The sequence below is a fragment of the Pinus tabuliformis genome, chromosome 4_2 (assembly GCF_031772625.1).
Source record: "Pinus tabuliformis cultivar Carrire ecotype Pingquan chromosome 4_2, CPIR1, whole genome shotgun sequence".
In the NCBI taxonomy this organism is placed as follows: domain Eukaryota; kingdom Viridiplantae; phylum Streptophyta; class Pinopsida; order Pinales; family Pinaceae; genus Pinus; species Pinus tabuliformis.
Window position 1 is genome coordinate 493943564 of NC_142304.1, and position 24731 is coordinate 493968294.

General features: G+C 38.3%; 1 protein-coding gene across 1 annotated transcript in view; it reads left to right on the top strand.

Moving 5' to 3' along the window:
• PA200 (proteasome activating protein 200) overlaps window positions 1-24731 on the top strand; it is a 212571-nt gene that overhangs the window by 153681 nt on the left and 34159 nt on the right. Inside the window, exons 27-29 of the mRNA XM_089428912.1 lie at window positions 205-1097; window positions 21748-22005; window positions 22120-22215. Coding sequence (XP_089285038.1) covers window positions 205-1097; window positions 21748-22005; window positions 22120-22215 — 1247 coding nt within the window. The remainder of the gene's footprint in view (window positions 1-204; window positions 1098-21747; window positions 22006-22119; window positions 22216-24731) is intronic.

Genomic DNA, 24731 nt, shown 5'->3' on the forward strand with positions numbered 1-24731 from the left:
CATACCTGGATTTGGAAACCAGAGCAAACCACCAATACTGCATATAGACTAGTTCATGTACAATATTTTGTTTTCTCCTGTTTGTTTCCAATTTCAGATACAATGTTATGACCTTTTCTTCCCTTGTGTTACAATTTACAAATAACTTTATGGATTAGATGTGTTCATAGAAGATTACAAAGCGTTTCCAAACTGTTCTTTCAGGTCACTTTTTATTGCTTCTCAATAGCCATCTTCCTCCAGTAAGGGTGCTTGCGGCTGCATCCCTTGTTCTTCTTCTGCAAGCATCCCCTAACAGGAAATCAGTTAGTGACAACATGTTGCATTCTGGATTGTCAAATGCAATTGCTAGTTCTTCCTTTAAGGGTGTTTTGAATCCAATCATTCAGGAAGAAGGTTTTGTCAATGACATGCTGAATGGTTTATCTTATGATCATGTTTTTCCTGATGCAAACAACCCAAACAGCCAGGCAATGACTATGTCCCAAAGTATTCGAGATAAATCGGTGAATGGATGGTTGGAAGCTTTTTATGCTCCATGGCCACGCTCAAGAAACTGGATTGACCTCTTAAAAGGAGAAGCATTTGTACCTGGTTTTGCCAAGTTATTTAAATGTCTTGTTAAAGAGTGTGGAGAAACAGTACTCCAATCCTTGCAGAGCCCTTTAGAAGAGTTGGTTGTGAAGGAAGAAAAGGGAAAGCAGTGCCTTGCTTCGGAGGTTTTGGCTGGAGTTTTGCATTCTGATGTGAGCTATGTTTTAGAGGCCTGGGACAATTGGCTATGTGCTGTGGTACGGACAGGACTACGCACATCAACTGTCGAAACAGCTGCTGAGTGGGCTGCCTGTGTGCGATTTGCAGTTACTGGAAAAGGAAGGGATGGGAAAACTATACCATTGTTGCGGCAAAAAATTATGGATTGCCTTGCTGAACCATTACCTAGTACAGTTCCAACTCGCATGGTGGCTAAAAGGTTTGATCTTCTATGTGCGACTTTAGTAGAGGTGTCTCCTTCCTCCATGTCAACTTCAGAAATCAACTTACAAGATAAATTATTAGAGGAGGTTTTGAATTGCTTGGATCATTCTGTTGCTCAGGTACGGATAACTGAATACATATATTCAGTATTGAATGGTTAGTCAGATTATATATCTTTTCTTAGCTTCTATAGATACAGATCCTTCAATTTGGATCTTGTTTATTTGTGATGATGGTAGTTGATAATAATACGAATTACCAGTGGTCCTTGATGTCCTTGTATTTCTTTTTATTAGCTGCATTTATGATGTTTTACTTGTCTAGTGCCTCTGTCCCTAAGAAGTCATATATTTCTGTTACCAGCTAATTTTTGCTTGCAAATGGACTGCATCTTTTACAGTCTCAGTAGTATTTGAAAATTGAAATCACTACAAAAAGAAGAGGTCTTCCTTATGCATGTAGTTTATGTTTAAAGATTGAAGCTTTTAGTTGCTATATTGCTTAATGTACCTTGTAAGTTGCGAGATTGGGATTACTTCATTTGAAGGTCAGTTTTAAAAGTGAGTTCAGAGGACTTTGCCTTATGGTAGGATATAGACTTTATGGAGTTAGGAATGCCTATGATAAAAGGCCTTATTCTATATCTCTGTTCACCAAATAATTACATTTGTTAGGTGCACTTTAAGAAGGTGAAACCCTTAAGAACTGGCTATGTCAACTTAGCCGTTTAATTGTCTTAGAACATTTCATCAAGTCCAAACATTATTGTAAACTACAGCAAATATCTCCAAGTTTTGCGGAAAATCCAAAAATTGTGCACTTTGACATTACCTTGTTATTAATTCAACAAAGATTTTACTGCGAGTGCTTTTTCATTTGTTTTTAGTTTCTATAATCTCATATTTAGTCAGTGAAAACCTCTTCCCATGGTTCCCGATGGTGAGGGAACACACTCTTTCAAAAATTCATCCAAGGTCATTTTCGAATATTTTATGCCTACTGCCAGGATACTGGTACTGAATGTAACATGGTCAAGAACAGAATTGCAGCATTTATGTTCGAAGGGTTGTAGGTGAGAAGTAGGAAAGAGAGGAATCATGTACTTGAAATAAAAATTTGAACGTTTAGAATTTCAAGTTCAAAATTTAAAATTAGAGTTTACAATCAAAATTTAAACTTAATTTAGAGTTTTAAGTTAAAATTTAAAATTTAAATTTAATATTGGAGCTTTCAAAGTTTCAGAACTCAATTTATATTTAATTAAAGAATAATTTTGAGTTGGATCCTTTAAATTGTATTTGGATCTGATTCTGGGCTTTATATGTTGAATCCTTTGACTTGAATGTAATCAGCAGATTTTCATATCCAAACTCTTTCAAATGCCAAGTTGATTATGCACCTTAGTGAAGCCATTGAAGCCAAATACTAAGCGGGAGATGCATTGCACATTACATGATGGAAAATGTATAGTTGTTGAGTGGGCTATTTGATCTTAAGAGTAATGCATCTTTGACCACCAATTTCATCACCTTTAGTTGTGCCTTGCATGGCTGGAGACTGCCCTCTCCCATCGTTCAATATTTCAAGCAAAATTTTGACAAGACATTGAAAAGCTTTCTGGGTAAGGCTTGTGTCATGGCTCCTTTTTGGCTTAGTATCAGGTCATGACTAGTGGAGCCCACTTATCCATTTTGAGATGTGCAATGAGCGTGAATGGTGTTGATTTGTGCTAGCATCGGATGTGCTCTAGCCATGAAAATTGGTGGAGAGGCTAAAGCACATGAGATCTCCAAAACCCAGAAATCGTTTGGAGAAATTCTACCTGGATGAGGAGATATTAAAATAATTAATATTTTTAATGGGGTCCAAAGTATATACGTAGGAAAATTAAAATATTAATGTGTATTAATATAATTTTGGGTTAGAAGGTTCCAAGAGACAAGGATCAAGACAAATCTAATCTTAGTTGTTGATTAGAGACTTAATTTCGGCCGTTGAAGACTCAACAGGAAAAGTATAAGAGGAGGCTTGAGGGTTAGTTGGAGGTACACCAAAGTGATCAATTAGTTTGATTTTCTGGAGTGGGGTTTGCTGAGAGAATCGAACTAGTGATCTGTTGCAGCGAGGGGCAGTTCGGCATGAGGCCGAGAATACATAGCAGAGAGGCAGAGATAGTGCCAGAGAGACAACGCAGAGCCTGGGAAGGCTGACGCAGAGGCAACTAGGACTAACGTAGAGGCTGAGGTGGCCAGCGTGGGTGACACAAAGGGCCAAAGGGTTGACGCAGAGAGCTAAGTGGCTGATGCAGAGGCTGTAGTAGCTGCGCAGAGGCTAGCAGAGCAGACGCAAGTCCAAGAGGCAGCGCTAGAGATTTTCTTGGGGCAGACTGGAGCTGAGAGGGTGATGCAGTCCCTAGTAGAATGACACAGAGCAATGAAGAAGCTTGGAGCATTTTTCACTGTCCAGCTAAGGAGCTGCCGTAGTTGCTGTGGAATAGATCATCCGGTGGGTGATCAGCCAGAATATCTGTCTCCGAAGAGAGGTACTACTGCCGAAGGCATTCTCTGTTGGGTGAGCCATTTCTGGCACCCTAGTTGTATTAAGAAACTGCATAATAATAAAACCTTCATATCTGTTGCACCGGTTTTCCTGCATTGGGTTTTTTTGGGGACGATTGTCCAAAAATAACAGTGTCCCTTGTGTGATTGTCTCAGTTATTTCAATTGCTGATCTGTATATGTGTTGAGGTTGCATTTGTGTTTATTTTGATATTTATATTTATAAATAACTTGTTAATGGAAAAAACAAGTAGGAGAAAATAAACTAGATAATGCAGTAGGGATTTCTGACGCGTCAAACTTAGAAATTTCAACATGGTATCAGAGCATTGCAGATCATAGGAGGACTGAAGACACCAACAGTAATCTGAAGAATATGCAGCAATAGCAGTGGTCCTGAGAGAGAACACTGTTATAGAGTAGAAGCAGCTAGAGAAGAAGTGATGCAGAGCTTGCATCATCATTTTGAGCCAAGAGGGTCAGCGCAGAGGCAGAGGGGCAGATTAGACCTACGTAGTGCCCGATCATCTTTCTCAGCCAGGAAGGATTGACGCTGTGGCCAGGAGGTGCAGATTCACCCATTGCCGGGATTGCGTAGAGCCTGAAAGGCTCAGTTTCTTCGGTTGCTGGGATTTGGGGAGTTGTGGGCAGATTGTGATATGAGGAGTTGGTGGGACGTTGTTTCTGTCGAAGCAGAACAATGTCTAAGGAGACGGAACCAAGTTAGGAGTTGCTACCTTGATGGATTTCTAGGCAAGAAATCCAGATCTGAGTTGCAGTTGCAAGGAGGATTGGAGAGGAGCTGTTTGAAAGTTGGCCAGAGGATTGGAGAGGAGCGAAAATAAGGACTTAGAGGGAGATTTCTAGGAGGGAATTTGAAACTCAGAGGGTGTCCAGAAGAGGAGCAAAAATCGCAGTGAACAGACTGAGGGATCAGGATAGGTTGGACGGGGCTTCCAACTTTGTCATCTGGAAGGCCAGGATTCTGGCAGTCCTGGATTGACATTGCAGCAAGGACTTTGACTTGAGAATTGTGGCTATCCCAGTTGACCCAGTTGAGAATGAGAAGTATGAGGATGCAATGGCGAGGAAGAAATGCATGATCCTAGATGGGGTCAAAGATCATGTCATACCACATATTGCTGAAAAGAACACAACAAAGGAGATGTGGGACACCCTAACCACCTTATAACAGGGCTCTTTCGTACAATGGAAGATGCTATTGGAGAATCAGTTGTGGTCGTATCAGATGCAGAAGGGAGAGCAGATAGATCCATTCTTTCTCAGGTTGCAGGAGCTTCGCGACCATCTTACTTCCATGGGGTCTACACCGGATCCAAAATTTATGGTCAGGACTGCCTTGAATGCAGTCTCCGAGGATTGGGAGACATTTGTCCAAAGTATTTTGGGCAGGGCTACTCTTCCCGGTTGGGAGGATATGTGGGCAGGTCTTCGCCAGGAAGAGATCAAGAGGATGACTAAGGCGGGGAGTAGTGGCAAGGGAGGTCGAATCAAGAAAGAGGAGGAGGACGATGCGGCTCTAACATTTGCGAGACAACAAGGGAAGAGGAAGAAGGACATCTCCAAGGTGAAGTGCTTCCATTGTGGGGAGCTGGGACATTATGCATCCCAGTGTCCCAGGAAGAAAAATAAGGGAGAGGCTTCCGATTCAAAGGCAGCTCCAGCTAAGACAGAGAAAGAGGTCGAGACTGGTGACGATTGTGCCATGAGTGCTCATGCACCTCTAGAGAAGAGGTGGGGAGACATAGAGTTGTAATCAGGAGGACTACATACTAGGGGCAGATTCCTTGAGGTGCCTAAACTCTTGGATCACATTCGGCTATGGGAGCCCTTAACGACAGTAGCAGGATGACAGGGGTCGGGTGGAGCAAAGTGTATTGGAGCAGCAAGGCAGTGCTTGGGTGCAGAAATCTGAGGCAAAAAGGTGTATGCAACAGTGTGAGAGGCATAGAGGTATATGCAACAACGCAGTGGCAACAGCGGGAGCACAGGATAGCAGCAGAGGCAACTTCAGTATCACGAGGCTTCCAGACTGACTAGGATGTCAGTATTTGGGAGAAGTCAGTTACCTACTTCTCAATAACTGAGTGCAACAGTTAGTAGTGGCAGTGCTAGGGGCAACATGGGCAACATATTGAGAGTGAGCTGCAGTACAGATGTAGCAGTGGCAGTGGCAGTGTCATGGGCAGCAGTACCGAAAGCATCAGTACAGATGATGTGAGGTAGTAGGCCAAGCATCAACACCGGTACCAATGCGGAGGATCAATGTGATGTTTCCATGGTGAAGCATTACTAGAACACATTCCTCACTAAGAGGGAGTGTTGATTTGTGGTAGCATCGGATGTGCTCTAGCCATGAAAATTGGTGGAGAGGCTAAAGCACATGAAATCTCCAAAACCTAGAAATATTTTGGAGAAATTCTACCTGGATGAGGAGATATTAAAATAATTAATATTTTTAATGGGGTCCTAAGTGTAAACTTAGGAAAATTAAAATATTAATGTGTATTAATATAATTTTAGGTTAGAAGGTTCGAAGAGACGAGGATCAAGCCAAATCTAATTTTAGTCGTTGATTAGGAACTTTATCTCGGTCGTTGAAGACTCAACATGAAAAGTATAAGAGAGGCTTGAGGGTCAGTTGGAGGTACACCAAAGTGATCAGTTAGTTCAATTTTATGGAGCGGGATTTGCTGAGAGAATCGAACCAGTGATCTGTTGCAGCGGGGGGCAGTTTGGCATGAGGTCGAGAATACATAACAGAGAGGCAGAGATAGTGCAAGAGAGACAATGCAGAGCCTGGGAAGGCTGACGCAGAGGCAGCGAGGACTAATGCAGCAGCTGAGGTGGCCAGCGTGGGAGACGCAGAGGGCCAGAGGGATGACATAGAGAGCTAAGTGGCTGATGCAGAGAGCTAAGTGGCTAACGCAAAGAGCTAAGTGGCTGCTGTAGAGGCTACAGTAGCTGCACAGAGGCTAGCAGAGCTGACACAAGGTCAAGGTCAAGGTTCTAGCAGTGGGAGGAATAAGTAGGTAGTTTGGTTTTATGCTTTGATGCATTCCCTTAAAGAAATGATTGTTTCCTACATGTTCAAGATTTTCCTAAAGTGGAGGTCTATGTGGCAAGGGACCCACCTTGAGTGATCACTCTCGATTCATTAGTCAGCAAGATGCTTTTAGTTTGATGAGTTTTTGAGTTGGTCTTGTATTTATTCCGCGCTTCTTAATTTTGGACAATGACAGGCTAGTTGGTCGAAATGATGATTGGATTGTGCACACTTTTTTATGTGCTTTTTTCCATGTTCATATTTGTGTCTTTGTGACATGTAAAGTCTCTCCAATTTTGACATGTTTTAATGTATGTGGGCACATGCTTTAATTTTAACATGCTTTTTGAGAACTTTGGCCTAATTTTTGGGAAAATTTCTAGGGGTTTGTTGGACCCAACCATGTCATGTAGGCAGTTGTTAGATTCATATGTGAGTCTAGGTCCATTTGAGCCAACCTCATGGTTATGTGACCATTACTTCAGGGATTACAAGTTGATGTGACAAGGGGTCATGTATTTTCACTTTAAATTTTAAATGCACATATAACTGCCATTATATGGGTCATGTGTAGGCATTAGCCTAAGGGGTCTGCATACTTAAATCATCATTTTAATGTTATATCACTTGGACTCTTATTATTTCTTAAGCCTAGGGATGATTTTCTCTCACTAAAGTGGCAGATAGGGATTAGAGGCTAAAGATGAAAAAGAAAATGATAGGTGAAAGGAGGTCATTCTACATGTTTGCATTTTGAAAACATGTTACAAAAGAGGTGGTGACTAGTTGCAGCTATTCCTTTTCTTTGGAGTGGAAAACCAAAGCAATTTCCCTTGGCAGAGTACCCAAAAGCTAGGGTATGATTGCAACAAGTCTTTGGCTTGTTGATTTTTGTCGATACTTTTATTTCCAAAAGAGTCTACTTATAATTCTGGGTAGATCCTAGGGAAGGAAGATTTATTGGTTTGTCCCATAGATCCAGCTTTCTTTTAATCATTTTAGCTGGGTTTTGTATCTTGATTTAATGATATTGCTTTAGGAAGAATCAATGATTTGTGTGTGGGTTCAAATCAAACTTGGAGCAGGCTTATGTGGAATTCCTTGATTATCCATGGCAGTTTTAAACATGCATAATTGTGGTTGAAATGAAAGGTTTTCCTATCTTTCAATGCCATTTTCTGAGTCTTCAGATGTAGCTGACCAAGTTGAAGAAAGAGGAATGAATATTGATTTAGTCAATATCAGAACTCAAGAAGATGACAACCCAGTTGAAGGGAAAACATGTTCAAATGTTGTAGTTCAAAAGTAAATCAAGAAAATTCCAAACGCATGATAAGGGAAAACCAAACCAAAAGAACCCCTTATCTACATCCGAATCACGTCAATAGACACCACAATCAATCTACGAATCTGTATCAATCAAAACATAAAGGACAAACTTATGTTCCGAAGACTACAAATGTTAGTACAATTCAGTCTTGTGATAACAATTCACACGAAGTATCCAGTAACCACAAGATTCCACAAAAGATTAATCTAGGATGGTCTGATTCCTTCTCTGTGCGACAATTTTATATATCACTCCAAGGATCATATCAATTTGTATCGACAAAGATGACTGTGCCGAGACGAGAAGACATTTGAAACCAAAAAAGAGATCAAGCCTTTTTGCGTCAACAAGCTTTGAGGACAAATCTTTTTTGAGGAGGAAGGCAATGTTACGAATAAAATATATATAAATACTATAAATATAAATAAATGAGGATAATTGTAATAATGATTAGTTAATTAGTAATTAGGTTGAAGAGGCATGTCTAAATGGGACATGACTCTCCATGAAGAGGCACCTGCCTAATATATAAGAAGGCCCCCGACTCTCATTGTATCATCATCTTATTCATACATTGTAATATATATTCTTGTATCTCAATGGAGATCTTTATATTCCAAGTCTTTTGGAGTATTTAATTCGAAGAACAAACTTTGTTCGCTTTAGAGGTGTCCTAGTATAAGGTCACGTACTAGAAATATTATAGGTTTAAAGCTTCAAGGTGAAAAAGCAGGCTTCAAAGGGATGGCTCGACAAAGTTCAAGCACCAAAGAAGAAGCAATTCACATCCCTTGGAGAGGCCACACTAGGGCACGCTTGACCTAGGGTTTGAGTTTTAGAATGGAAAAGGAAATTTCGTGGGGGTCAAGGTGCAAAGAAAAGGTTTCCAACAATCAATACCAGCAAAGCAAATGCACATGAAACCTTCAACAAGCTCTCAATTTGAAACTTAATCCAACTGGGGTTTTTCTAGGGCAAATAGCCAGGGCAAGAGAAAATATGGAGAAAAATGGAAAGATTAGCCACCAAGTGGAATGATTTTGAGGCAACCACTAGAATCCTTGATGCTGAATCCTTCCAAGGCCAAAAATTCCTCTTCCAAGCAAATTTGCACTAAGCCCTAATTAGGTCACTTGGCCTTAAGAGGACCGAATTAGAGAAGAGAGAAAGAAAATAAATTTGTGGATAAAAGTTGACTTGATCACCAAAAAGACATGGCCAATGCTTAGTCCTAGGGTTGCAGGAGTTTGTGGGATTGTTAGGCTAGCCAAAACTTGTAAAGGAGCAAGGATATTTTGATGCCCTAACATTAAAATCCTAATTATTATCTTTGTGAGGGATTAATATTCACTTGGGAGAGCTAATTCAAAGATTCACCAAGGGGATTACCATTCACATATTGAGTAATGCATGCAATAATGACATCTAGTTTCTATACGATTGATTTTCAATGAATTAGGGCATAATAGAAAAACCAAGATTACCATATATTCCATACATTAGACATAAAAGCATAAAATTTTCAATAACAAGGCTCACTTACAAGATAACATTCATGAATAATCCTTTCATTGATCCAAGATAACTTCTCAAAAGAGAAGAATATAGCTCCAATAAACAAAATGTTCCATAGATCACATCTCTCTAAAGGTACAAGAAGGCTGAAATTCTCCAAGAGAGGTGGAATTGTCACAAGTGATGCTGAATAGAAATGAAAGTCCTCTCCCCTATTATGAGGAGGATGAGTTCTAATTATTAGCCTAGAAGTCCCTAATTACAAGTTAAATCGCAAAAATCCTTTGGGTTACAAGCCCACCCACTAGCTTTTGACTAAAAGTGAAAAACAAGCCCACATGTGTGAGTCGTTATCCTTCTAGCGCTGAGGTCATGCATGAAATGAGCTCTAAATGACATCCGTTAAAGCTATTAAGTGCCAAGTCTAATGTGGAAGCATCTAAAAATCATGATTTAAGGGTTGGCCCTTAAATACAATTGAAAGGATCCTTGTGGTCCCAAAATCCATCCCGATCACCACATATTGGTCTCCATGGGTTTCCAACTGTGAAAAGTGTCCATCTTTGCTCCAATGTTGAGGGCTTTCTTGGTGCTACTAGCCCTCCCAAGTCTCTGAAGGTGAGACCATCCTCATTTGGACCCTGAACCAGCTGCCATCCCTCATATGGTGCTAAGGCCGGCCTCGGGGTAGGCTGGTGTATATTGGGTTGCCTCAGGGCTTTGAGGTGTGTTTCCCCCTTAATCCACACCTGGGATTATTGTGGTTAAAGTCCTTAACTCCACTTGGTGTGGCCTTGGGGGCAAGTTTGGAGTTGAGGCTGTCACTCAATTCTCAACTCCTCCATCTAGGCTTACTCCTAGCAAAGCCAAGGGCGGTGGACCCTAAAGTTGTCTAAGGTTTAGCTAGCTTCAAGCTAGCAAGTTAGTTTTCCTTGTAATTAATCACAAAATTGATACACTTCAAGATATAACATCCAAATAAATCTACAAGTTCAATGAGCACATAAATAAATATAGATTCACAAGTATTGAGATGAGACCAGTGCCAAGGAGTAGATGCTTTCTAAAGATTCCAAGTAAAGATACAACTTTGCAAAACAACTTGGAAAGTAAACAAAAACCCCAAGATAGATGCTTTCAAAGATAATGCTGGCAAGTAACAACTTTAGCAAATGCAACAAATGAAACAAGTGCTCATCAACTTAAAAGAAATATTTGAATGATAAATAGGATGCTCGCGAATCAATAAGATCTATCCAAGTTGAAAACCCAATTCCAAATATGAACACATGAAACCAAACCTAGATGATGCTACCCTGAAATGTACCTGCTTTGTGATGTGTGATGAGATTATCTTGGTTAATTTTAGTTTGAATTAGGTCATCACTTGGAATTAGATTGATTCAAGGTTACAATATGCAAATTTAATAAGTTTCAATTCAACTTTCCCTTCCATCCTTATCCTCGTTGGGTTAAGGAAAGATGCAAGGAGGTCCAAAGGAGGAAGCTAAGGCTTTATGCCCTCCCCGGATTCTCACATGCACCCCACTTGCAAGTAGATCCAACATTGGGTGACCCAACCTGATTTAGCAAGTCAAGTGTTTACCATTCCCCCAATCCCAGAATAAGAAGGCATAGGAGGGAGAGGATCCCTAACTTAAACTACTTCAACCAACTTATGTTGGAGGTAATTTTTAATTAGTGCAATTATGGACTAGCTATGAAAAGAAATGCTTTGCGATGAGAACTAAAAGCAAAACTAACTAATGAAGTTACAAGAGCAATGTAAAAGGCAAGTCAAAGTATAATATGCAAAAGAGAAATGATTGCAATGAAGAAATAGTAAGATGGTGGAATAGCTCATGAAATTACTCAAGATCAACTAGCAATTAGGTTGCATGTCATGTGAAATGAGATGAGAGTTAGCAAGAGTAAATTTGCATGTTAAGTAAAGTACACAAAAATAAAACCATGAAAGGGAAATTATTTATAATCTAAGTCACTTAAGCAAATTAAAGTAGCTAAACAATGAGCCACTCAGTCAATCATGCAAAAGACACCTTCCCCAATTGGGGAAAAGGGATGCCAAGGGGAAAAATCCCCAAGCTCCCAAAAGAAAGATCAACTTTTTATCAAGGTTAGGCCCCTCTCGTAAAATGAGCAATGAAAAATGGAGTTGGAGAAAGACTTACAATGAAATCTCGTGGAAAGATAAAATGCCTTCTCTGAATGCCTAATGAATTACAATGAACAACTTACAACTAGCAGCCTCTTTTAAGAGGAACACAATGAGTTAGAAAATCAAATGCAATTTAGGAAAGAAACTACAGGACAATATTGTATAATTTCAAGAGGTGAATCCCTCAAATGAAAACTTAATTGGATCCTCTTGGAGAAGCATTACTAATCGGTCCCAAAGGTGCTAAAATCGTCCCCCTTCAAGTCTGCCCAAAGGGACAACTGAAGTCTGTCCAAAAATTACAAAAATAGCAGTCCTTAAATGAGGCGAAGTCTGCCCATAGTCTGTAAGGAAAATCAGTCTTTTAGATGGAATGGAATCTGCCAAGAAGGCTAGAATAGAAGTCTGTTTTCAGGAGCCAATTGGGGCTGCTTCAAAAGTGGTTTCCAGAGCTGTCAGCATGCCCTTTTCTGCTCTTTGTGGCTGCCTTAAAGGAGGCTCAAAATCTGCCCAATGGGCGGCCTCAACCTCTGTCAAAAGAACAGTAACAAAAAGATGAGTAAGTTATCTTAAATGATATCATGCATGTAATAGTAAAAACCTAAAATGACTTGAGAAATTCTAGAGAAAGAGGGAACTAAATTTCAAACAAGTTAGAAAATATTTGAAGTCCTGATCAATGGGAACAAGCAAGCTTGTTCCTCTTAGATAAAAAAAATGACCATTATTGGGACAATGGCCTAAACTCAAGCCTATTTGCTTTGATATTCAATGATAACTTCAAGAAAGAAACCAAGAAATAATTTAAAGTTTATGGGATGGAAAGAAACAAGTCTTGCGAGGCCTAAAATCCCTCTTTTGAGCTGATCCTTTTGGAGGACTTAGGAAGCCTTTGTCGACGTTGGATTGGGGGGGTCCCTTAGCCTTCCTAGAGATGGATGATTCAATCGAGAATTTCACCACCATCAAGGGTATGAGGTCACATGCAACTCTTTAACGCAAAAGACTTGCAAGACAAAAGATTAGTGAGTGTTAGAGAAGTTGTTCGTATAACGACAATGATTACTTATTGTTCAACCAAGAACATATAAGCCTAGGCCAAGCCTAGGATATGAGCAGCTATCCAAGAGGATATCCAAATAGTTGGATTCCTCTCCCTTATTGTGCCCCTGTGGGCTAGGCTACCAAGACAATTAATTTTGCAAGTAAACAAATATATTATGAACACCAATGCATATAAATCATTGAAACAACAGAAGTGTTACCTCATGCAAGTTATCACTTAGAGAAAACCCTGGTTGCGGGAAAAACTCTAAGGTAACCTCTAACCAATCTTTGGAACTGAAAACTAGCCCTTTCAATTCGAAGGGGGGTCTCTTCTATAACTCAGTGAAAATGACTGGTTATGTATTCAGTACACCGACTAGATCTAATTGGATTTAAGCAACATTGGTATGGAAATGACAGAAAAGAAAACCATTGGGCATGGAGTCCGTTTGTCAACAAATTACTGCCTACAGGTTATATGAACAAAATACAAAGGCAAGGTAGCAACAACTTTCTTAGACAATTTATCATTTACTTGTGATAGAAGCAGAGAGAAATAAATACCAAAAAACAGAGAAACTAGTGAATTCTGTTAAATATATTTAAGTCGAAAACATATAACACCTTGGCAATGGTAAATCTGAGTTGACAAATAGAATTCAATTTTACTAACTTGATTTCCAAACTGTAGAAGACATATGGATAAAATTATGAAACGACAGAGATGACAAACACCAGAAGACTGGTGGGGAAACTATCACACAAGAATCTTTGTAACTCTGAGCAAATAAAACTGAACACAGTAATTAATATTGATATCAGAATGTGTACACTGTACCAAAGGTTTTGCCAAAAAATTCCAACCCCTTTTCATTCTACAAAACTCGTCTTTATAGAAAAGACAAGACTAAGTAAAAACAGGTTTCTAGGAAAACGTAATTACAAAGTCTGAAAATCACAACATACATCTCAAATGCATGCATATAAAACTTTCCAATCCTATTTGCATCTAAAGATCACACTGTTGCTGGAGTCATGGCTGGAGATAAGGATCACCAAGTCGAATTTGATGAGGTGGTGTCCAAGGTAACAGTTGTCCATGAGCTTTTTCCTCAGGAGTTCCTGAAAAATAGGGTCTAGTGATCCCTTCAAAACTCCAAAATCGTGATAGCTGTTAGAAAACCGAGAGAGGTTTTTTTAAATGAGTCCGTTATGGACAAAAACCTCTTTCGGTTTTGAAAAATTCATTCTCATTTGTTTGGAAAGCCTGCTTGAAATTACTGTGTTGTACAAGAAAAAATGGAGTTTTAATTGACCATTTTTACAAAAATGCACTGACACCCCCGTTGTCAGCGTTTTAAAAAATTTTAGACTAAAAAATGTGATAACACAACTAAGCAAGAGCCCACGAGCCAAGAGATTAGACCCCCAAAGTCTTGATAATATTGAACAAAGAAAGAGTATACATATGAGCAATGTTTCACCTAGCATCAAGCTTCAAACCATGAGCAAATAGGAGCTCAGAGGGTTTATTTATACAAGATTAGGGAGCGAATCCCAAGAAAAGCCAATGTAACAAGTGGCAAGTTGATTGACAATCTCAAGGAAAGGTTGGGTTTCCTAGAGGCATATGGACTGATGCCAAAGTGTTGCAGGTGGTAGTCATAATCCTCTTCTCTGGCCAACATATCAATCTTCAAGGGTCAACGTATATCCTCTGTGTGATAAGTGTGCAAAGGAACTGAAGTATAAGGGAGACAAGTCCCTACAATATTGTTGTTATAACTCAAGAAAATCTCCACAAAAAAAATCTGCGTGATAGGTTGTTGCATAGTGGCCTTCTTGACTGCCTGCGTATAGTTCTTAGACTGCCAGCGTGCTCTCTCTTGATTGGCTAGTAGTGCCGAGTACTACCTTTTAACTGGCTGTTGGTGCCAAAGTGTGAGTTCAGTGGGGGACAAGCTCTGACAACTATTATGAATAAAATATATTAAATATAAATAATGATGATAATTGTAATAATGATTAGTTAATTAGTAATTAGGTTAAAGAGGCATGTCTAAATGGGACATGACTTTCCATGAAGAGGCTTCTGCCTAGTATATAAGCATGTCCCTCATTCTCATTTGTAACATCATTCTCATTTATACATTTTAATATATATTCTTGTATCTCAATGGAGATCTTTTTATTCCAAGTGTCTTGGAATATTTAACTTGAAGAATGAACTTTCTTTGTTCCAACAACTAACAGTGCTGTCCCCCACTAAAAATTTGTCAAAAAGATACATAAATGGTGTTGCGTATTACTTTTGGAGTACATATGACAAGGTGGGGACAAACTCTGTCTGAAGTGGCAGATTTGCCCCCCACTAACTATGTAGTAAATCACCACATAAACTCCTTTAGACTTATAACTCGCAGTTTTAGTTTGGCAGTGGACTCAACCTGCTGAGATGACATTTCGTGGGCCCCTAAATGGCTGTCAGCATGGCCTCATTTAAGTACTCAAGCTTGGTGATGTCTTGGATGCCCAATCAACCTATTAACTGCCCTTTTGACTTTAGTTTGAATTCCACATCATTTTCCTTGTCCATTTGACTGGGAAAAAATGATAAATGTGTCCAACACTTCTAATTTATGGAATTTCTTGTCACTTTTTGCCACTTACATTAGGAAAAGTGGGCTTTGAGGGGGTAATATTCATTTATCCCCCCCAAAATGTGTCTTAGGATAATGTAGGGGTCATGAGCATGAATTTTGAGTACTTATATGCCCTTGACATTTCCTAGGACCATTTATTTACAATTTACATTAGGAAATTAAAAAAAAATCCCATCCTGCTAGAATTTTTAATAATTTAAAAAATCTTGTAAAACCCTAGTCAAATTCCGCGACTCTTTAGATATGATCTAACATGGTAATATGCATCGAGTCTAGGCATTAAGACAGACCCAAGGCCCAACCATCAAGCTGCACTCTAGCGTTGGAGGTATGCGAGTGAAAAAGCTTAGCTAGTTATTTATCGCTGAAAAGCGAGAATAATTAGCTAGGTGAAAAAAACACTCTAGAGTGGACTCACTTGATGAATGGGTCCCAAGTCGCCTAAGCCTGTTACAAAGATTCATCATGCTAGTGACATTTAATATAATTCCCCGTAGGGTTGTGGAATTTGAGAGAGAGAAAAGTAGGGAGAGGAGAGAGAAAGGGTCAACAGATGCCCTGTTGACTTCCAAACTTTTGAAAATTTTGATGAGTGCCCTATACATTAGGTCATGGGGTCTTGAGATTTTGCTAAGCACAACTTAGGAGATAACAAGGTGCATGGGAGAGAGTCTTATGTGTGTAGGTTGAAGAAGGCTCTCTATGAGTTGAAGTAGGCTCCACATTCATGGTATGCTAGGATCGATGGATATCTTCTTGGTTTGGGCTTCACCAAGAGGGAAGAAGATTCTAACTAGTACAATGTACTTGTTGAAGGTGAACCAATCATCTTGGTACTTTATGTAGACGATCTTTTCTTGATAGGATCAGAGTTCATAGGGATGTGCATGGAGGACCTTGCATTAGAGTTCGAGATGAAGGACATCGATTTGATGCACTACTTTTTGGGATTGGAGGGGTGGCAACAACTAGGGGAGATCTTCCTAAGGCACGACAACACAAGTATATAGTTGAGATCTTGAGTAGTTTTAGGATGGAGTATTGTAGGTTTGTGTCTACACTGATGATTACTAACTTGAAGAAGCTGAGTGTTTTTGAGGGAAATCTAGTGGATCCCATCGGGTCAGCAACAGACTGGATATCTGTTTTGCTGTGAACACACTCAACCAATTCATGGTGGAGCTGAGACAGGTTCACTGGGTGGCAACAAAGCATGTGTTGAGATACCTATGAGGTACAATGGACTTTGGGCTCAGATATGTTGGAGTTGGTGAAGTGAAACTATAGGGGTACACAAATTCTAATTGGGTAGGGAGTGTTGTGGACAAAAAATCCACATCTAGATGTTGTTTTAGCTTTGGGATCAACCATGATCATGTGGCATAGTAGCAATCAACTGTCAATTCAACAAAGGCAGAGTACGTGGCCGCGAGTGCGACAAGCTGCAAAGTAGTGTGGCTTCGCAAGATGCTTGAAGGAATATTTGATCTAGAGATGGGGCCAACAATAATTCATTGTGACAATCGAAGTTGCATTAATCTCTCTAAGAATACTGTGTTTCATGATCGGTCCAAGCACATAGAGATCATATATCACTTCATTAGAGATAAAGTTAAGAGAGTTGTTATGAGATTGCAATACATTTCCACAGATGAGTACGTGGCAAGTATTCTCACTAAGCCTGTAGCGAAAGGGAAGTTTGTGAAGTACAAAGATAAGCTGGGGGTAGTGGAGAATTCCTTCCTTGCTAGGAGGGAGTGTTAAAGCTAGTGGCAACTTCAGAAGGTCCTCTGTATAGGCTTGGTGTCTCAACATGCGGTAGATAATTTATTGCCTCTTTAGTTATTTATGTCTTCTTTCCTTAGTCTAATTAATTATTGTGGACTATTAAGTCATTTTCTAAGGATAAATAATAAAATTATTTAAGTCACTTAGAAATAATCTCAACCATTGATCTCTTAGATCTTCTAGAACGAACATTAGTGTTAGGGATTTGGGCTTAATGAAGATTATAAATGAAAGTCTAAGAGGGGTGAAGACTTAGATAGTGAAGAGAGGTAGCTACAACATTTTTGGGAAAGTGATTTTCTCAAGGGCAGAGCGAATTCTTTGGAGTGAAAGGCTCAACTTTACTGAGGAGAAGGAAGGAGAATACAAGGATAACTTTGAGAGTATTCTAGGAGGTTGACTTGCTGGAGGTTGGAGATGCTGAATTGTTGAAGCAAGAAGGAGTTGTACTTGTTTGGGGTGTGGCGATTTGCAAGGGCCAATTTGTGAATGTGCAGATGCTGAGTGAGGGTTGCGGGCAACGCGTAGGGGTTGATTTACTAGGGAGAAGTGGACCGATTTTCTCCAAGCAGAATTTCCTCAGCAGCTAGTTTCGACTTGGTTGAATTTCCTTGGGCCGAATTATTCCAATGGGGCACAGTTGTGGGTTCCAGTGACTATATTTTTCTTTGTAAAATCTTTGTGGGTCGCAACCCTGATTTTCTAGATTAATAGATGAAGGAGATTTGTTGTGGGTGTTTATCTATTGTAATGTGTGATTGATCTCTCTGTTTCATTTCATCTGCATATTTAATTTTTTAGAGTTAAAATAAATGAGTTATTGGAAATAAAAATTGTTGTGAGAAAATAAATGTAGGTTGGTATTAGGAGATTTAACATCTCTTTCCCTTTTAGCCTACACAACTCAAGGAACGCGATTCCCTCGCTTGTAGTTCATTGGGCTATTCTACTTTTTCTTTTGGGCTTTAAGATAGGTTGGCTAGGAAATCTATTTTATGGGCATTGGAGGGATTCTTAGTATGACTAATCCATTCCATGGCACTAACTTCTTTCACACAGGGTCAGTTTTTTTCTATAGCGTTTCATTTCCCATAATTAAATTATAATAGTCATGGCAACTTGGATCTTCCCCAAGGCTTCCTGTAGAATGCATGACCCAATACCAAGAATGATGAGCAACTCTCTAAAACCATGGTTATATTTGCATGTCCATAACTAACCACATGGCTCACTATGAAGCCCATGTAGCTAGTGTTGCAAACATCCAAATTTTATCTCAAAAAAATCACGAAATCTTGATTTTTTGGCCTAGTTGATATTTGCCGATTTTTACCAATATTTTGGTGGTATCTTAATTTTGCTGATATTTACTGATGTTTTCCAATATTTTCTCAATTTTTACAATTTTTTGGTTTTCCGGAACCTTGCCAATTTTATCCAATGTTGATGTTTGCAACATTGCACGTAACTACCTTCGAATGCATTCCAAGGTGGATATGGCTTGAGCATAACTCAAGGTAAAAGATTTTGGCTATAGTAAAATATTATTGTTTGGCTCTTTTGGCCCATTTGAGCTCCTCTCATTCCTCTCTTGTGGAAAAATGCCTCCCACATGTATTTTGTCCTATTTTGTTTGTCGACGACGATGTATTTTTATTATTATTTTCTAGTGTTCCACGGGATCTCGTCCCCCCACCTAGGGGTCGAGTTTCCTAGATCCCTCGCGCTCCGGGGACTTGGGGACGAGAGGGGGTCGTTTCCTGACGCTCCCAAAAAACAGGGTACTCGAGGAAACTTGAAAGGGGTCGTTTCCTCCATTTTTGGGGATGTTTCCTAGGCGAAAGGGGTCTTAAGGGGTCTTGAGGGGTCATTTCCCTAGAAAAAAATCGCAAATTTTTTTATGAAACAAAAAAATCGTAATTTTTAATATTTGTTGACCGATCGGGAAGGTTTTACGTTATGTTCATTTCACATTTCATTTTTTGTTTTCTCCTTTGTTGAACTAAACACTGCTGCCATGGCCAAGCAGCCTTATGTCTGCTCCTTTGTTGAACGGAACGTTGTCGCCATCGCCAAGCAGCGTTATGTCTGCTCCTTTGTTGAACGGATTACCTTGAGCAATTATGCTCATTTATCTTTTGATATGTTCTTATGTTATTTTGACTCTAAAATTAAAATGTTTGACTCTTGATGTATCAGACTTGTCTTTTATAATTTTATTTCAATATTCAGTATTCAATGTTCATAGTTGGAAGTGGAACATCAATATGGTTTAAAGTTTAAAAGTTTAAACATTTATAATTTTATAATTTATTTTCATTGTGCATTGTTAGTAAGTTAGTAGACTAGTAGTTACATTGTACAGTTACAAACTTACATGTATGATGTACGATTATAATTTATATGATAATGATATCAATGATCATGCTTTTCGTTTTAAATTTGTTTCAGTTATATGATTCATCGATTTATATTTTATATTTATAAGTTTTTAAGACCCCGATGTCCCCCACGTTTCCTAAAAATTGGTGGGGAGCTTTTGCATAGGCCGCCCCTGCGTATCCCCGCTCCCTCACCTCCCCGTCCCGGAAACTTGGTGGAACATTGTTATTTTCATTATACAATATTTACATTAGGGTTGCAAGGAAGCGCCCCCCCCCCCCCTGAAATCGCTCCCAATTCGCGCTCCACTTGGGAGCTAGTCGAAGGCAGCGATTTCAAGAGCACTCTCCCGTTAAAAAAAAACTCTCCCTGGTTTTTAGGGAGCGATTAGGGGAGATCCGTAGTCTTTTTTGCAATTTTTTTTTTTTGTAGTAACATTGCAAATGCAAAAGAAGCAAATAATTTTTGAGTGGGGCAGCCTAATGACTAAGCCTATGGCCCTAGTGTTGATATGCGATTCATGGTAATGTTAAATTCTTAAAAGTAAAAGGATGAAAATGAAGATATCATCCTTTTACTTAAATTTTTAACATTAACATGAAATAACTTAGGATGTTGTAGAGTGGTTTTGACCTCATTGGATTTCATATGGAGAAAGTAGAATTTTAGATCTTAGTCAAAATCCAGCAGACATACCAGTTTTTCAGGATTTCAGGATTTGGGGGATTGCATCGATTCCATTGGATTTTGTCATTTATTATGGCATGAAACTCGTATTTAATCAAGAGCACCAATCCCTCTATGTACCTTGATGTTAGTGACATTGGTTGTCGAACTCCTCTATCATGACCCTACTAAAAATGTACCCATCACTCAAACAAATTCTTGACTTGACATCCTATGTTTTTCTTTTTTATGTTAAGGCTTAGAGGGTGATATTAATGACAAAGATCCCTATACAGATCTAGAGGTAATGACAAAGATACCTCTGGATATTAATGCTTAGAGATTGATATTAATGACAAAGATCTTGATTTTCCAACAAGACTAAAAAATTCGACATTTCTCGGAGTGGCAAGAGGCCCAAGCATTAGCAATAGATAATAGATTTACTTGTCTTTTCTAGTTTCTAGTAGTTTTTATAACTGTTGACTCTTTCATATTTATTATGATATTTTTTGTAAACAATATATGACAATTTAAGTTTAAAGTTTGAAGTTGGCAATTATAACTCATTGGTAATGAATTATGAATATGATGCTTCGTGAAAGTTGAAAGTTGTTTCATTTCATTTCATGTTAGATATTATTTGTTGTAATGGTTACACTTAGCTTACAAGTAAAACTTTGGTGATCAATGATGATAAATGTTATATATTGAATTTTGAAAGCTTGAAACTTTAAGATTGATGAATCACGAGACTCAATATGTTGTATGTTACTAACTTGTGGACGTGGTTGATGAAGATTGTAACTTCTAGATGATTGTTATTATATGGTTCAATCTATGTGTTTTATGCTTTTTATATCTAATTCATCATTCTACATGCTTTTGTTGACATATATGCATCAAAATATAAAAAATATATATATTATATAAAAAATCGCTCTGCGAATCGCTCCCAAACCGGGAACTTCTGAAATGTTGTTCCCACTCCCGCTCCCCATTTTCGCTTCCGTTCCCAAGTAACCTTGATTTACATATTACAATCACTTGGTCCTTGGCCACCCTGTTTGACTCTCAGTGTCTTATCATGTATACATTTACATTGTAATTCTGAGGATCAAAACTGGGGTGTTCTAGGAGATGATAAGCCATTTTTTTGCACATAAGAGGGGTGTAGGGAATCGGTAGGTATCTTCGAGTTTAATCATTGTAGATGACTTATGATGATAAGATATATTTATTATATTCTTGATGCAATTTTGTATTTATTAGTCTTGAATGGACAAGTATTAGAGTTTGGTATTAGCAGTTGATGTTTGAATTTTGATTTTTCTTTTGGCATCCACTGTGTCATATATCATTTTTTTCTCTGTGTTTATGTGCCAATGCGTTATTTTGATGATGATGTTGGTTTATATGTTCAAAGTAATGGAAAAAATGGATTCATTTTGTATTTTTAACGATTTCCACAGTTCACTGATCTTTTCTGATAAATTATATTCTAGACCCCTGGCATTTTTTTGCCGATGCTGATTTTTTCAAAAATGGTTGGAATGCCTTTCTTGTTTAATCAGGTACGAGAATCTGTTGGGACTACTCTTAGTGTTTTGAGCTCAAACATTCGTCTTTCCTCGTCTTTTGGGGGTCAAATATCTGATCCAATCAGAAGACTTGATTGGAGTGCACTTCTTGTTGAAAAAGCTTCCTCTTTCACAAAAAAGATTCATAGTGCCAACCAATCTACTGTGATTGATGGGCAGTTGGTTTCTTCTGATGATAACAACGGTGAAGGCAACTCTGAGCAGCAAGAGGATATAAAATGGATGGAAACTGTAAGTAGCACTGAGAATATGTCAGAATTGTGCAATAAGGAAAAGTAGAACAGTTAATTGTGGAGTTCATCAACATTAGAATATCTGTAATTAAACACTTTGTCCTGTCTGCAGGTGTTCTATTTTCTTATTTCAGCTCTAAGGTCTGGGCGGGCTTCAGTTTTGACAGATGTCATTGTTGGTCTTCTGTATCCTCTTATTTCTCTGCAGGTAGGGGAGCACTTTGTTTCTAATTGTGGTGGATGGTATCAACCTTTTAGCAGAAAATATATTCAAGAAATTAGTTAGTTATTAGTTCATTAGGAACTGTATTTTAATTTTATTACTTGATGACCCAATTTGCATAAAGATGCCAAGATTGTTTTCCGACATTGAAAATGACAGGGATTGTATTTAAAGATACAGTGTTTGATTGTATTTTGAATTCCAGAACATTGGTTTAAAAAATAAAGTTGTAGTTTGTGTAAAATATAGAACATTTTTCTGATTTTCTGATTTTTCATTATATTAGATTTTCTCCCTAGAGCTGAAATATACAATTGAATAATCATTTACATTATATTGCACCTATGAGGTGCTCAGTAGGTCCAGACTCCAAACTCTAGTAATCATTTCCACAGCCTTCTAGATAAATCCACACATGAAAGTTTCCACTGGTATATGAAGATTAGAGAGGACATTTGAAGCCTATTCATGAATTTTGCGAGTGCTATTTGTAGAAATAGTAGAAACGTCTTCTTTTCTAAATAAAGTTTAATATGAATCTTTCTTGCACGAGACACCTTTTTCTGATGAAAGAATAAAATAATGATGGAAAGATCATATTAACTGTCATTGGAATTTTTTTTTGCAACATAACACCGGTCATGGAACGCGCCTTTACTACAAGAAGAATCAAGATAATTCTGATCACAATACCTATAAATATGTCATATTTAGGTAGTGTAAAATGTTACCTCTCAAACCCTGACTTCTTGAGATAAAGTCCTAAAGCTCAAGTGAGACCTGCGAGGAACTAAGAGGGATTGCCAATATCACCTCACAATCCTTTCCAAACTTTAGGCTAGCTACCCTCTGGCTCAAGGGAGGCTTCCCTAGACTAGGATTACTAGATCTTATGCAATGAAGTGCAAGGTGAAATGAAAAGATGGCTCTAGCAAAACAAGTTGCAAAGGTTTATGAAATAAGATGGATGAATGGATTGAAGACTAGTATGTTTCTATTGGGTGTATTGGATTAAATCAAGGTTTATGGGAGGCTATTCTATTGAAGAAAACATGGCAATTGACGCTGAAATGTACAAGCTACAAAGGCCCTTTCCTTTTAGTCCCAAATTGAAGAGATGTAACTAGAAATATGATAAAAGTAGATGAATTCAATATTATGATTACCTGGAATGGAATGTATGTGCATTTAACAAAGCGTAAAGAAAGAATGCATCCATAAACAAAATCCCAAGGATAACATAAAGGAAAACAGAGTAACAAAAATTCTACTAAATAAACATTTCTTCTTCATTCATAAAGTGTTTGATTGATCGTTTGAAAGCTTTCAATAGATATTCAACTAAGCTCCTACAAGATTGCTTTCCATATCCACCATACATCAAATGGAGAGAGCAAACCCTTATATAGGTTTCAGCTCTATCTCCTCAACAATAAAGAATTATTTGTTTTCCTAGATCCATTAGTGCTCTAAGGAATAACAATAAAATATCTCTCAACAACCTCCTGTAGCAACTACTTGTTGAGATTTACATTTTTGTCCAAGAAGAAATAACAAAATATCCAAGGAAAACAGTACAATAATGCTCTCATGTAACCATCTCAATGAGAGAAGTCAACAATAATAAAATAATGGAGTTGGTGATCCCAAATGGATCCGAGAAGTCAAATGTTTGTAAGACTCAATACCTTTTTTGGTTTTCTTTCCCAAGAAACAAAGCACATCACTCTCTAGCTTGCAAGCAAGGGTAAGATATTCTTTAGGGCTCAAGGTCTTTGAACAACAAGGCTCAAAGCCATTACAACAATATATTGAATATGAGCTTGTCATGTCACTTGCAGGAATTGAACCTAGGTGGGAAGAATAACAATCATCCGTCCTATCCACTTGTGATAAACTCAATTGACATAAGACTCAATACCTGCAAGTGTAATTTGGTAATTAATGAAGGTTAGATAAACAAAAGGACAATACACGGGTAAAAAAATTAAATGAGATAGGGAGAGGAAAAAGAGAATTAAATAAAATAGAGAAATGAAAATAAGAGAGGAAAAGGGGGGGAGAGGGGGATGAGAACTGAAATGTTAGTCTCCTAGCTTTCACATTATTGCCCAACTCTCTTACATGTCATTCTAATTCGAGTCTCAAAGGGTCTTTTTGGTCAAGGAGGTGAGGATGCACAAGGAGCCATGAGTTGTATTGTACCTAGAGATTGCCAAAATGAGAATTGAGTAACCATTTGAATGTTGGCTTTCCAATGTAAAATGTTTGTGTTTATGGTGTGTTTGATTATGTTGTTGTGCAAATTCTGTGTGAATTATGCTGCTTTCATTTGTGTAATGTGTTGCTCTTAGTGTGTTAATGGTGGAAATAAAGAATTCCAACATATATTGTTGTTATTCCACTCATAAATGCATTCTTCAATATAAATTGACAAATGCCAACAACTCTGAATTTACCATCTGTTAAAAATCTGAAAGTTTTATGCAGAAATTTAAAAA